The 15,804-nt window shown below is 35.0% G+C and overlaps 1 protein-coding gene across 12 annotated transcripts in view; it reads left to right on the top strand.

Moving 5' to 3' along the window:
- Eya4 (EYA transcriptional coactivator and phosphatase 4) overlaps window positions 1-15,535 on the top strand; it is a 266,666-nt gene extending 251,131 nt beyond the window's left edge. For 8 of the 12 annotated variants that reach the window (XM_048798491.1, XM_048798497.1, XM_048798506.1 and 5 more), the window contains 6 exons: window positions 1,097-1,155; window positions 1,263-1,423; window positions 4,185-4,299; window positions 6,777-6,898; window positions 8,853-8,953; window positions 12,147-15,535. In XM_048798491.1, coding sequence (XP_048654448.1) covers window positions 1,097-1,155; window positions 1,263-1,423; window positions 4,185-4,299; window positions 6,777-6,898; window positions 8,853-8,953; window positions 12,147-12,227 — 639 coding nt within the window. In that variant the 3' untranslated portion in view covers window positions 12,228-15,535. Of the gene's footprint in view, window positions 1-1,096; window positions 1,156-1,262; window positions 1,424-4,184; window positions 4,300-6,776; window positions 6,899-8,713; window positions 8,815-8,852; window positions 8,954-12,146 lie in introns of all 12 variants that reach the window. The other 4 variants (XM_048798484.1, XM_048798518.1, XM_048798550.1 and 1 more) reach the window with 1 other exon arrangement.
- The last annotated feature ends 269 nt before the right edge of the window (window positions 15,536-15,804 follow it).

Raw genomic sequence — 15,804 nt, forward strand, 5'->3', positions numbered from 1 at the left:
GGGGGGGGGGGGAATGGGGTGATGGGCATGGATATAGCTCCGTGGTAGAGTGTACCTGGGTTCAATCTCCAGGACCAAAAAAATTAATTTAAAATAATATAACCCCATAATTTATGTAAACCTTTTAAACTTTTAAAATTTCAATTTCCATAACAAAATTGTATTGTTAGGCCCTGTCACTGAGTTTTATGGTTTAAAAGAAGCCCAAGTCAACGAAACAGGATGATATGTGCTATGTAGACAGCTAGAGACTAGACATTAAGTATTTGACTACGGATACTTCCTATCCCATAATGAATTTGAATAACACCTGTAAAGCCTTTGCTTAGTATGGCCTATTTTGAAATGTAATGATTTAAAGAGAGAGAGAGAGAGAGAGAGAGAGAGAGAGAGAGATTGATTTTGAATGGTAAAATATCATGCATAGAGTCAGAATCTGTGAATATGATTAATTAATTTGGGGGAGATAAAAGAGGCCCCAAAGGCTAATCCCTGTCTAGTCTGGGGTTATTTACTTATTATAAGGTATAATATATTATTATTAATTCTTGATTTATTCTTCTCAGAGTTTGATATTTTAAATTCCTTATCCACATTTCACCTTCAGATCATATAATATTTCACTGTACCTTTTCTGATTATTTGAAGATATTACAAGACTCTTAGCAAAAAGGAATCAAATCCCAACACCTACTTTTTTTGAGTATATGCTAACTTCAAGTCAGGTCAATATTATGTGGATATACTAACCTGAATTATATTTTCCTTGGAGTTTATAGCACAAGTAGGGTGGTAAATCTTCATTCCTAAACGATGATTTGAAGATTAAACTTATTTTGTAAATTGGTCTACAAAACCCCTCATGCTACATGTTTTCAGAACCTTTCTTATGTTATGCCTCTGGATTTCAATTTTACAGAGTAGAAAAGGTACCATTTCCCAGCAAAAAAAGAATAAGCATAGGATTGGTGGGATGGATGGGCAAATGCTGCCATCTTCTGGCCATAGGCTAATCACAAGGAACAATGGACACCTTTGTGTCACATGGTAACAAGTGTCATGTGAAAACAAGTAACATTTCTCATGTTTTTAACAGGAATGTGATCAAGTTCATATAGATGATGTTTCCTCTGATGATAATGGACAAGACTTAAGGTAAGCCGTGCCTTTCAGTATGCTGTTTCCTACAGAAATTCAGCTATGGAGTTTTGCACATGTAATTATTTCTTTTATTTCTTTTTAATGTATTTTGGGTGTTGCAGTACCTACAGTTTTGCAACTGATGGCTTCCATGCAGCTGCAAGTAGTGCAAACCTTTGTTTGCCAACAGGTGTGAGAGGAGGAGTGGACTGGATGAGGAAGTTGGCTTTTCGTTACAGAAGAGTGAAAGAATTATATAACACCTACAAGAACAATGTTGGAGGTATGTGTGTCTTATTTCATCTAATAAGGGCACCATGGGAATAGGTAGATTCAGCCGCAGTCCGTGGTAGAGATGGTGATACTGTAAAATAAAGCTGCAGAAGTTCATGTTGAATAACTTTCATCCTGAATTTTTAGTTTCTTAGAATTGTTGGGGAAATTTTAACTACAGAATAAAACTCCTCTGTCAAAGAATTGGGCATTCTTTGTGAAACTGTGTACTCAAATGTTCGGACAAGATTTGCAGCAGGGTATTTAAGTTAGAACACATATAAAGAGTCGTATCATTTCAAAAATGTTCAACAAGTCTATTTTTTCCTTTTGAAAAAAATCACATTATCTGATAGTATCTCTTTCCCACATACGGTATAGTGTTAACTTAGATTATCATGATTTTTTAAAGTTTAAATACTCTGTAGTTAATATCTAAACCATATTATATTCATCCATATGTGGTTTTGTTGTTGTTGTTGTTGTTGTTATTTTCGGCGGTGCTGGGGATTGAACCCAGGGCCTTGTGCATGTGAAGCAAGCACTCTACCAACTAAGCTATATCCCCAACCCCCTCATCCATATGTCTTGGAGTGATATCAAAACTAAGATCCACATATGTTTCTGTATGTAATAAACCTGTGTGTTCTGTATTATTGAGATTAATTTTAGGTCAACAAGATTCTTAGTATTAGTTATGAGATCACGTAAAATTCTTCTCACAGGGTATTTGTTTCTCTTTTCTTATAAAAGAAATTATATTTGAAGATCATAATCCAAAATCCGAAAGGGAATGATGCAACTAAATATATGCATGTATACTACACCTGTGTATATTCATATTTGTCATAGAATACAGTGTAGTAAATGAAATTCCATGTATAATATGCACCTCACATCCATGCATACACATCCTGAGGGCAGGGCTGTGTTTTGTTTCACGTTGTATCTGTCCAGTACTGAAGCTCATTATAGATGCTCAATGAGTACTCAGAACTATAGGAGAACAAAACAATGTAGAACCATAGATAATTTTAATGTTAGAACCAGTGGAGACCTTCATTTCCAAATAGGAAATTGGATCCTGAAGACTCTGCAGAGTCCTACCTGGCCAGAGTTCTAGATTGTAATTCCTGTTTCCCAATTCACTCCAATGCTCTTCACAAGATTGTGTGTGTGTGTGTGTGTGTGTGTGTTGAACCCAGGGGCACTTAACCACTGAGCCACATCCCCAGCCCTTTTTGTAATATATTTTATTTAGAGACAGGGCCTCACTGAGTTACTTAGGCCTTCACTAAATTGCTGAAGCTGGCTTTGAACTCGTGATCCTCCTGCCTCAGCCTCCCGAGCTGCTGGGATTACAGGTGTGTGCCACTGTGCCCAGGTCATAAGACACTTTTGTAAAATCAAATAAATGGAATATCCAGTTAAAATCAATTGTAGGTAATATGCTTATTTTTAAAGTAAATATACCATTCTCCTTCCTCTACTAGACTTCCTTTCGCTAGTCTATTTATTTATATTTGATTGGTTCTTTCTACCTATGCATAAAGATTAAGTTCTGGAGGGGACAATAGAAGGGGAAAGAGGGAAAGAAAAGGGAGAGGATCTGAAATTGAATTCTATGCATGTGTGAGTTTGCTGGAATGAACCCAATTATTATGTAAAACTATGAAGCTCTAATAAAAAAAAAAAAGAAGTTACTTAAACATGAAAACTTTTTTAAAATGATAAATAAAAGAAAATAAAAAATAAAGAAAAGAAGAAAAGAATGACATACCTGAATGATAACTATTTTCTGACTTCTTAAAGGGAGTCGAATAATATCCCTTTTAGAGTATTATTAAAATTATTTTAAAATCAATAAGACAGCAAATAAATAATCTTTTGTCTTAGAAAGTTTTAAGAAGCCACATAAAAGTCCATTTTCCGTCATACATCAGTATTTCTTTATTACAATGAGGACAAGTAAGACTTGCTTGAAAGTTTAAATTTTACTTTAAAAATCGTCCACCTGTATTTGAGCTCCCAGGATTCTGAAATACAATTTAAATCAGAAACCTCCCTTTTGTCTGGATTTTATTTAATTTTGTTTTATCATGAAACAAAGGCTGCATCTTTTGAAAATAAAAATTAGCATGCTTACTTCTTATCATAACATCAATGTAATTTTCCACCATTATCTATAAAGTGCTATATATTTCAGGATTGCAAACACAGGTTTTAATTTAAAAAAAAAAAAGCAAAGTATAATAGTGCTAGCACTACTTTTAGAAAAATTCTAATTGCTATGTATGATAATGCCACTATTTCTATTTCACAGTGGAAATGATTGTGATTATTGAGAAGCTAAACCTCTTTAGGCAACCATAATATTTGAGGTTTGTCACCCAAGGCTGTTGGAGCCCACCACTCCTCCAGACCCAATGGGTTCCAGCCTCTTGGAGTGGGACTCATGCCTGGGGGCTGAGAAGATCTTCTGGTGGCAGATGCCCAGACATGGCAGAAACTGGGGGCCACTCTTGCACTCTTCTGTCCCCATTGTTTAATTTAGTGCCTGACCCCTAGATGTTGTCTAGTAGATATTCATTGAATGAATGAGTGAGTGAATAATCAGTTCTGAAATGAAGATCAATATTGATATGTGTGTTTGTCTTTCCATTTTGATATAATTGAAATAAAAATTATCAATGCCAGAGAGAAGGGACACCAAACTTATATTCTTGTGGATATATTCAGCTCCTGACTCTGTCTTGCTTTTGATGTTGCAGGACTCCTTGGCCCTGCCAAGAGGGATGCGTGGCTGCAGTTAAGGGCAGAAATTGAAGGCCTGACAGATTCCTGGCTAACAAATGCGCTAAAGTCTTTATCAATTATTAGTACTAGGTAAGTGGGATCAGTGACCTTTCTATTTTAATTATATGGAAGACTGAGGTCTAATAGCACAACATAGATTAAAAAAAATTAATTTCTAGGCTAATTTGGAGTTCAGAGGAATTAGTTCACTGAATCCAGTGATTTCTGTGTGCGTGTGTGTGTGTGTGTGTGTGTGTGTGTCATTGAGGGACAGCCGCTTTTTCTTCTCAGAATAACCAGGAGATTATATCTTTCCTTTTGTCTCCTCAGAACCACTGATAACCATACAGAAAGGTCACATGACTTATAATAAAAATGGGAGCACTCTTTTGATGACAGAGTACAAGGGATAATGGCAAAAACAAGACAGTACTGTTTATGAAAAAAAAAATTCTTGTGTTAGGACTTTCAGGCCATAATAGATAACATACATAACTTCAGTACACTAGAAACAGCAAGAGAAAGCTCTTGAAAAAATTCTAATCTCTGTGTTGTTTGAACTTACCAGTGACATACTGACTTGTTAAGTAGATAATAAATTTAAATAGTTTTGTAAGTTGTTGAAGAGCTATTTGCCATAAATGTTAATTTGTAAAGTAATATGAACCTGGAAAGTGATCGTTGGTGGGTGGGATTAATCTTTGTACTTTCCTATTCTATAGTTTTAATTCCAACTTTAATGAATAAGTTAAAAAAAAAAAGCAAGCTTAGCAAATATGTGGGTAACAGAACATATACAGAAAGAGATATTATTTGGACTGATTGAAGATACATAAAAATTTTGGCCAAGTAAAATGAGAATCTGGTATTGAGAACTTGAAAGTATGTGTCAAGCCTGGCACATGGCTTCTGACCCTTGGAAATGATCAAGAACTGCACTGTGAACAGAAAGTCTAAATGGTGGTGGCAGTTGGGGGTAGCAGGGAGCAGAGCTGCAGGAATCACATGAAAACAACTGTTAGAGCAGCCAGAGAGCTTGTGGGAAGAACAGTCACACGTGGAACACAGCGGTCTATTTTAGCAGTTCAAGATGTTAGGTGGAAGATCAATTAGACTATTCTCTGTGTCTATAAAGAGTTGGAATGAGTGGGATCCTAGGACAGGACAGAGTAATACAATGTAAGGAAGAAGTGTCAAACAACTGAAGCTGCTTAAAAATGGGACTTGCTGCCTGTTACTTTCTGTAACTGCTGATATGAAGACCAAAACTCAGTGCGGCAGGGACATGAGGCTCCTGAACCCGTGAAACTGCCATGGGTAGTGGAATGTGCATTTCTCTGAGGAGGAGGTCAAAAGCTTTTATCATTTCTAAAAGATGTCTTCTAGATAGTAAAAAACAGATTGTTTCATTATCGTATAGGTTTATATGTATATGTGTGTGTATATATATATATTTTATATATATACACACATATATATAAAATATATATACACATATATGTATATAGTTTGTATAATATATTCATATGTTATTTTAAAAAATACAGGCATAAAAAAGAAGGGATGGAGAAAAAATCGATACATGTTGAATAGTCAAATACTATGAAATTTTCTAAGCTATCTACATATAGTATCTTATTGTAGTCTTCACAAAATGTCAGGAATTACAGAAAAAAAAACATGTACTTTTTTTGAATTTACCCTCTGACCCTTATTCTTCTGTGACTATCAACTGGAAGAAATAATACAAGGTGTAGAAGAAATTTAATAAGCATTATTTATAACATTGAAAAATTGAAAGCCATGTTAAATATCAAAACTGGACTTCAAAAATATATGGTAAAATTTTTTTTTAAAGTTAAAAAAATGAAAAAAATATATGGTACACCCACCTATTTTGTTTTGTTGGAAAATGGGAGGTACGGAATAAGTTGATAGGCTTAGGAAAGAAAGGAAGGAAAGAAAGTAACAATTTGCATATATAGTATGATCTGAATGAGAAAATATATATACAAACAAACAATGAAAATAAATTCAAAAAACAGAGAAAGTGGTTATCGCTGGTGACTAATAATTGAAGCTTTACTTTTCATATTCTTCCTTATATTTGTCTTTTTTTTTTTACAAATTCTGTCTTATAAACACATACACAAACTCATACAGTGTTTGTAGTTAAAAACAAGGTGATATAACTCCAAATATTCCATAGTATAAATAGATACTTCATTTCAAAACTGTATCTCTAAAGTTGAAAATCCTTAGTTTTGTTTTCTCACCATGATTTTATTCTGTAGCATTTATCTACATATAACCTTGAATAGCATCTTTTTTCTAACAAAATATTATATAGAACTTAAGTGTCACAGTTTAGTGATGGTTGTGCATGATTTTTAATAGTCTGTCATTATTTGGGGAATGTCTGGTAATAGGCAAGGACTGTTGACTATCAAAAGGGGCCATTTATTATAGAATTTAGAGACCACAATAACAATTTTAAATCTGTGCTATTAGAAGTTATTTAGTGTTAGAAAACAGATATATATACAGATATTTCCTCCTTATTTCAGGAGTAATTGTGTAAATGTCTTGGTAACGACGACCCAGCTGATCCCAGCACTTGCAAAGGTTCTGCTCTATAGCTTAGGAGGTGCTTTCCCCATTGAGAATATTTACAGTGCAACTAAAATAGGTAAGGAAATTCTTTTAAATTTTGTATGGAATGTGCTTACATCTGTGCTTGGGGAGGGGTTAGTTCTTAATGAATGTCTTTGCATGGTTTCCTTTCCATCAATTTTAATTTTAGAATATCAAGCAAAATGGACAAAGTTCTCATAACAAGATACCCTGCATACAACTCATTACACACGTGTAAATTTTATGAGCATTTTTGGATAATCAATTCAGGATCTCAGTAGTTCTGATTCATTCCATATATTTCATAGAATATTACAGAACATGCTATCTAAATAATATATAATCTTGCCATCCATAATATTTAATAGTCTAATTGGTATGGGATATACTATTGCCTCCTTGCATGTGCAGGAATCCAGATCTAAAATAAAAAAGTGATTTTGTCATTACAGGAGAGTCTCACATAGATTCAACTAGGATCCAAAATAAAAAATCCAGAAAGAAATGAAGATTTCATGAATCAGAAAACATAATTGGAATATTGTTAATACATCATTGGCCAGAATCCACATTTCCAAAAATACATAGTAGCAGCCCAAGGACTACAACTTGTTTATTTAGTTTATATCTGTAGGTAGAGCCATCTTTGACTTCAAGGGTATTCTGCAGAGTCAGACTTCTAATGTATGTTCAAAAACTTCATCAAGTCCATCTTACAAGAGTTAAAACAGCACATGTATTCCACTGTCTGTCAAGGAAATGCCTGGGAAAATAAATAGGTTGTGTAATGTGCCCTGAAGGTCAACAGACTTGGGCTTTGGCACCTTGACAAGAGAAGTTTAAAATCCCAAAATCCTCCACCAAAAATAGCCTTCCCTGGGCCTTTGGAAGGGCTGATATTGGCGCTGGCACAAGGAGCCCCCAGTTGCAGCTGTTTCCGGAGGACAGTTCAAGTGAGCCAAGCTTTCAGAAAGCAAATGCTACATTGTCATAGCACTACAATTCAGAGCCCAGGTCCCAACCCCAGGCATTCTTTTCATATAAATGTATGTATGTATGCTAGCAAGATTCATATAGAGAATATGATTTTGCTTTTTGACAACTTAAATAATTTTATACCAGAGTACACATTTTAGTTAAGGACCAGATTCCTTTTTATTGGCTAAATTATTCCTTATATTTAGTCTAAAAAATCATTTTAATTTTTCCCTTGAAGCTAGTATTTTTTGGAGTTCTGCACTATGAGATTAAGAAAAAAAGCGAAAATAGCCATGGCTATATGGACATTCTAGGAATAAAATTCAGAGAATAATGCCAGTATCATAAAAGCAAAGAACATGCAGGGATTCTATGATGTATTTTTGTAAGTATAATCAGAGGATGCTAGTGTCATCAGGTTGTGGCCCAATTGGACAGCATCCTTAGTATAATTAATGAACATATTAGATCCTACCCACTTGAAAAAAGGAGAGGTGTATCAGAGTAAATCCACATCTTAGTATTGAATCTTCAAAGTGAAACTTAAATTTCCCATAATAATATATTCAGTTGACTGTTTATGCTTACTTGAAATGATTAGACAATGTATATAGAATTAAAGTTGTTTCAATACACTTTCAGTGGAATAAAACATACTAACAATTTCTCTAGGTCAAACACTTAACCCTACTGACTTACTTGAACCATAAAATGCATTTGTTTAGTAATCTCTCCTAAGAGTTATGTTATTCACACACGTGTGTTAATTTCATCAACCCAGAGGTTGTAAGCTAGCTCGAGTGATGTCAAAGAGATATTAACTCAATACTTTATGCATCTTTAGGTTACTGAATGCAATGGCTGGAAGAATAAACAGTGCATTGTTTTTCAGGCAAGGAAAGCTGTTTTGAGCGTATAGTGTCCAGATTTGGCACTAACATAACTTATGTTGTGATTGGAGATGGCCGAGATGAGGAACATGCCGCTAACCAGGTAACTTCACTCTGAACTTTATCTTATTTATCTTCCAGGAAAAGAAAGTTGCTTTGAACGAATAATGCAAAGGTTTGGCAGAAAAGTAGTATATGTTGTAATTGGGGATGGTGTAGAAGAAGAACAGGCAGCAAAAAAGGTAACCTGTCTCAAACAATGTTGGTGTGGTACTTCTAATGCAAGCCTTTTTGTTTGCATTCCTGTAGTTTGGCCCAATGGCAGCTTGACAATTGATTTAAATATACAGATGCAAGCGATAAGAGCATGAGAGAGTCAATACTTACTTTCAAAAAAAAACATTTGGAGTCTAGCATTTTTTGCCTGAAATTTGATAGGAAATGTAGGAAAATTTATATTTGTTTGTGTGGATATAAATTAATGTATAATAATAATTACAGATTTGTGTGTGCATATATGTATATACGGTACACAAACACATACCATGCACACAGAAACATATGACCCCATAGTTCTTAAGGAAGATGGGGGGAAAACAGCTTTTAAGCTCATGAAACTCAACAAGATAAATAAGTTTAATCAGCTCATAGAAAAATGATTAGAGTGCTTTGTGCCATAGAGTCCTTGAGATCACCTAGAAAAAGGTGTTGCCCCATGATGATAAATGCTGGGGGTAGATTTAATAGCAGAAGAAAAAAAAAATGGTTGTAAGAGACTTTAATAAGCTCTATTGGAAATGGCATGTGTTATTCTGTTCTTTTGTGCCAACTTGTCTCACATCTTCCAGAAGATACTCATCCGTTTGGATGAGCCATTGGTACCTGATTGAAGCCAAGCAGCTGGCTTTGTACATATTCAGAAGATCTCATAGGCCCTAAGTATTTAATTTAGCTGTTTATCTGCCCATATTTCTGAAGAAGAAATGAAGACAATTAAAAAAACATTAGGTGGCTGGTTAGACATCAAAAGGGGAATGATACCAGGATTGCCCCCCTCCACCATTCTATCAGTCAGTACAACACTGAGGTCTATTGCTTCCTTCACTGAATGATAGCAAAACATTATCTAGCCAAGATAAAAGTGATAGAATTTACAGAAAACACAAAATAATTTGTATTTTTAAGCAGCAACATATCATCTTTTAATGTTTGTTTTACATAGAAAAATCTTATTATCCTGAGGTGATTTAAAATGTCATCTAATAAATCTTTATTAGATGGAAGGTTTACCTGAGTTCTGTTTCCTAATTTTTTTTTTCCAAAAAGACAGCATAAACAGTTTTATATAAGAGTTTATGGCCATAGTAGAAAGGGAGAGGAAATGATCTATGTTGCCTGTCAGTTCAAGTCAAGGAACATGGAGAAAGAGAAAGCACTTCCACTTGATTTGAAAAGTTTGGGGACAGTGTTGGCAGCCATACTTGAAATCCCCCATGCTTTTCTGTCCCAGGAAGGGAGCTGGTGCAGACTCTGGTCCTGTAGAGCACCTAGGTTTTAATTAGCAGTGTCAGTGACCCAAGACAGCACACAAGCTCCAAGGACATTCTGCACGAGGTCAGGGTTGCAGCCTTAAGTAACACAGCCTGCGTTGTTGAATACTACTTGAAATGCTCCCAGTCACACACGATTGAAATGTCTCCTGGAGTTTGTCCTTGTCCTGAGTTAACGTTGTTTTGATTTTTCATATTGGCACCATAATTAAGCACAACAAAAAGCAGGCAGTGGTTGGACCACCCCAGCAAATGTGTACATGATTTTTAGCCTGTGTGAAATCCACGTCTGTCTAGGTCAGAACTAATAAAATTCATTTTTTTCCAAACTTAAAACAGGATAAGTCTTTGAAAGTTAAAACTTATCAAGTCACCTTTGGTGATGCCTGGTAAGAAGGCTAGTCTTGGTAAATCATTTCTATACCTCTGGTTTATACCTGAAATTTCAGGAGAAAAAGTGTGACTCCAAATGGATAAGAATATCCAATAGAATGCTGTTTCGAATGGTTGTTTATGTAGGTGCAGTTTTGGTGATGGTGAAGGCTTAAAATTCTACTTTGGAACACAGGTGGTTGGTTTCTCTGGTACCCAAAATGCATGCTTTTCTTTGGATGTAGCAGTAATTGCATGTGCAGAAATATTAAATACTGTTTTGTTATTACAAATAGATCTGAGCTGAATTTTAAAAAATGTTACTTCCAGGTGAATTTCTGTGCTCTGATTTGACATAAAACATACTTTGAGAAATTTAAGAAGAAATCTCAAAGTGCAGGAATGTACTTGCACTCTCCTATACAAGTATATAATGTGAGAAATAAATGTAATTTTCAAATTTTCTAGAAACCTTGTTAAATACAAGTAAAAAGAGACAGCTAGAGTTAATCTTAATAATACATTTTAATTAACCCAACATATGCCAGACATTATCATAAATACCCAATCTATATAAAAATCACTGATTGATGTTCTTACTTCTTTTCCTTATTCTAAGTTCTTGCGATTTAGTATGCATTTTAAACTGGACTAACCAAGTGCTTAATAGCCACATGTGGTTAGTGGCCAAAATATGGAGCAGAAAAGAATTTAATATAGCAGTAATGAGTATTATGATGCTTAATTTATTTATAAAATACCTTTTCCATATATATGTATATATGTGTTTCCATTGTGCACATGAATATATTCCTTACATCTATATTCTGGATGTGTCCTCAGCCCAAATTTACATTATAATACTTTCGTCTTGTCAGTTGCTGAAGTGCACTTTCTTTTTTTTTTAAACATGGAAAGGAATTCACTGTTTTTCTCTCAAATACACAAAAGGGCTTAGGAAGTTTGTAGTTATCTTAGTTTTTTAGCTGAGAGATGGACCTTTAGGAGTGAGGTCCCTATCAGAGCTTGCTTTCCATCAGCCAAGTAGGAGTTTGATGCTTGTTTTTCCAGATGCTAAGGTTGGTAATGCTACTTTGCAAATATTAAACTATGTAAAATTTCAATATTTTCTTCTTTTATCATTAAAATTCAGCTTTTATCATTAAAATTCAGTGGTAGAGCACTTGCCTTGCATGCATGAGGCCCTGGGTTAGATCCTCAGCACCTCATAAAAATAAACAAATGAAAAAAAGATATTTTGTCCATCTACAACTAAAAAAAAAATTTTTTTTTAAATCCAGTTCAGATCTATTTCTCTGTTGCTTTGACAATGCCACCTTGGTTCTGCCAAACCTTCAAATATGATCATCCCTCCATTAAACTCCCTGCCTTAAACCTGGGTGGACTGCACATCCTTGTGTGCAGCTGCTTCCTTGAAGCAATGGCTATGATCTCTCTGTTCTTCACTCCTGCCTCTCTCTCTCTCCCATCCCTCCTTCTCTTGCCCACACAGCACAACATGCCCTTCTGGAGGATATCAAGTCACTCGGACCTCTTGGCTCTACATCAAGCACTGGAATTAGAATATTTGTAACTGTGTTCTCTAGCTGGAGATCCGTTTTGTTTGTTTTTTGGTTTTTTTTTTGTTGTTGTTTTGTTTTGTTGTTTTTTTTTTTACATTTCAAGTACACTGAATTTTTATGTGTGTGATTCAATGCCTCTGGCTCTGCACATATAAATTGTCTTAAAGGATGAAATCGTATTTGGAATGGAAATTCCGGAATGAAGAATTCAGATTGCTGAATGGAAGTAAACTTTAGTGCTACAGAAAGGAAACTCTATGGTCTTACATCTACAACACTTTAATGGTTTCTAAAACAAATCTGTGGAGATTGCTATGCACAGAGAATGAGTCCTAACTGGAATTCACAGCTTTAGCAAAGACCCCTCACCCTCCCGGGCAGCAACACTTATGCTCCGTCTGACAAGGTGGTCACCAACATTCCTCAAAATGGGATCTCTTCTCAGCCCTGAGGTTTGAATCTGACTTTAGCCTACCTAGCCCAGAAAATCTGAATTGGAATGCACTCAAGACTGTATAAGGACAGTCCTATCTAGACCTGTAATTTGTGTAAATTATTGATGAAAATAATTTACTGTGACTTTATTAGCCGCTGACTTTGAAAGTGGATGCAATTTTTCTTTCATTTGTTGGGGAGGGTTGAGGGAGGGGAAACGGGAATATAATATTGTCTTTTTTTTTTTTAAGTTTGGCAAACAGAATGTTCATACTGATGTGTTGTGCCTTAAAGACAAGACAGCGTTTGTGTGTTACAATGTAACTTTGGTTAAAAATCTCTGTAGATAATGAAAACCAAAAAACAAAAACCAAAAAAAAACAACAAAAAAATAACTTTGTGATAATTCTTCACATGACCAAATTTAAAATTCAAGCTATCAATGTTTTAACACTACATCAACAAGAAAACAAGTATATGTGGCAATAAGAAACCAACAAGAATAATAAGAGAAAGCTTGTGTTTTATTTGGGTTCTTAATAATTCCAGTGATTGTATGAGGCAACTATTTGTACACCCAATCATTAGCAGGTTTGAGAGAGACTGTGGGACATTTACTTAGAAAGAAACATGTTTGTTGAATTCTCAGTACCCTTTCTACAGTTCTACCCAAGAAAACTAAGAGCCATATTCATGACAATTTGCACAGTTTTGAATTTGAGACTTTTTGATGTGTGTAAGTTGCTTACAAGGAAGATATTTTCATGCATATCTTTAGGAATTATCTCCTTACCTTTTTTAGTATATGCCAAGGACATAGGTTAAAATTTAAGTTGAGTGAACATGGCTTAAAATATAGCTAAGTATGTTAATTCTCAATGCCACTGCAAAAATGAAATGTCATCAGTAAGGGAAGGCAGGTGACCCAGATGGCCCAAGGAAAGAAGTGAGTCTATGAATATTTTACCTAGAATATCATCATAAATTAGATTAGCAAGTGAGCCAGACCTTGACAGCATTAGCAAATTACAACAGGAAAATGCACTGGTATTTCACTGAACCCATCAACTGAGTCTCTCTCCATTGCAGACTTGCGCATGTTGGTTTTCGCCTGTACTGTTACTGAACAATAGGTTGCATTCATTGCAGGGAGAACCTGTCATCGTTGTGTTTGCATGGTTTTGGGTTTTTTTTTTTTTTTTTTTCCCTTCTTCTTCTTGGTGTGTAGCCCATGTTGGGAACACGATACAGGTTCTCCTGTCATTTTCTGTGACATGGTTTCCCTTGTGGAAATTTAAGACTTGGAGGTCTCGAGTATTCTAATGGTGTCTGCACTTGCAGTGTAATATGGATTGTGGAATCCAGCTGTTCATCAGTGCTCCTAACCAGAGGCTGATTCATGACAGTTCATCAACTGAGGCTTCTGTAGATCAAGTTAAGGTCAACGCTTTGCTCACAGATCACAACATTCATTATGGAAGTAGTTTATATCTCCAGGTAGTCAGACTGCATTTCTTTAATGAATGTGAAGGCCACATTTACGATGGGCAGAAAGATCATCAGATCCCAATTGTGCATAAGATTGTGATTTCATAAAACTTATTCTTATATTTTGTGGGTTTTGGCTACTTCTACCCCCAAGTACTATGGCAGGCAAAATATGGTTGAAAGACTTTTAATAATAAATAAAGGTAAATCTTCTGCTTTGGCTTGAAAATAGTTTAAAAATGGAAGAGTTGTGTCGATTCTCAGTATTTATTTTGCACACTAAAACCTTAAATATTCATTACTGTGAATAAAACAAAATTATTTTTACTGTATAGCCCATTTCTTTAAATAATACAACTGTGGCATTATATAAAAAATTTAATTCTGCTCCATAACAAACAAGCAAGGCTTCTTATGCTGCTAAACCTGCAGGTGCAGAAAGAAACCTCTGGAAGGGGCATGGCCTCTGCAGTGCTATTTCTCACACACATCTTTTTTCCCAATTATATATTCAGAAGAGGCTGCCACCATGACACCTAAATGCAGGATTAATGGAGAACTGTTTTTCCAGCACAACAGTGGTGCAGGTCAACAAGCCATCCTCAGGGCAGCCTGTGATTTGGGGCATGCTCAAACTAGAACTCTCCTGCCCCACCTTAGGGAAAGAAAATCTGCTTTCTTTCTGGTCAGAAAAAAAAAAAAACATAAAATAAATCAACAAACAAACAAACAAATTAGCCATTTGGTAGTCCCCATGTTCTATTTCCATGTAGAATGGTGTGCCTTATTGTAAGTCAGTTTGGGTTTTTGTCTACTCCATATACAAACTTTGAATTCTTACTAGGAAAGATAACTACCTTGTGTTGAATGATAAAACTATCAAGACCATGTAATTTCAATAACAATATAGGTAGCCTGGCTGTAATATTGTGATTAAGACTCTCTATTCCTAAAAAAAAAAACTATAGATCAAATTCAGAGGCAAAAATAATATCTTATAATCATACAGTTTATGCACAAAATATAGATAACCGTCTCTAATTTTTTTTCCTTTGTCTCTGGTGAGCTGAGATTAAAAATAGTGTCAGTCGCATGTTCCACTATGAAGTTGTCTTCGTACAGCACATTTATGACGAGCCTATATTCTCAGTGAATATGGCATTTAGTATTTCTTTTCAAACCAAACTTAAGCATCATGAGCCAAAGTTGCATTTTGACTCCCCACTATGGTAGCATTATGGAAATCTCACAGTTGAAGTCAAGGGTTTCTGTTATGTATTAGTAAAGTATAGATTACTGGGGCCTACATAATTTAAAGAAATGTAAATTAATATTAAAAGCTTGTAAAAATATGTACATCTTTACTATTTCTCAATAAATACCCTTTGCAAATGTTTTCATTTTCTTCACCCTCCCATTTTGTAGAGTTTTTATGTGTGTATTTACTTTGATCCTAAGTCATGTGAAATTTGGGTTTAGGTCTCTTGATGTAGCCTTTCCTTTTGTGCCTAAGTTGCAAAATTTGCAGTTAAGTTAAACTGAGATCAACAGTCTAGAATGTCACAAACTGGTACTTCAAAGTGGCTGGTTTACTAAGGTAGATATGGGTTGCAGAGTGTTTTACATTCATTCAAGTAGAAGGTACACAAACCATTAACAGTAGAG

Source organism: Marmota marmota, unplaced genomic scaffold (genome assembly GCF_001458135.2).
Source record: "Marmota marmota marmota unplaced genomic scaffold, marMar, whole genome shotgun sequence".
Classification (NCBI taxonomy): domain Eukaryota; kingdom Metazoa; phylum Chordata; class Mammalia; order Rodentia; family Sciuridae; genus Marmota; species Marmota marmota.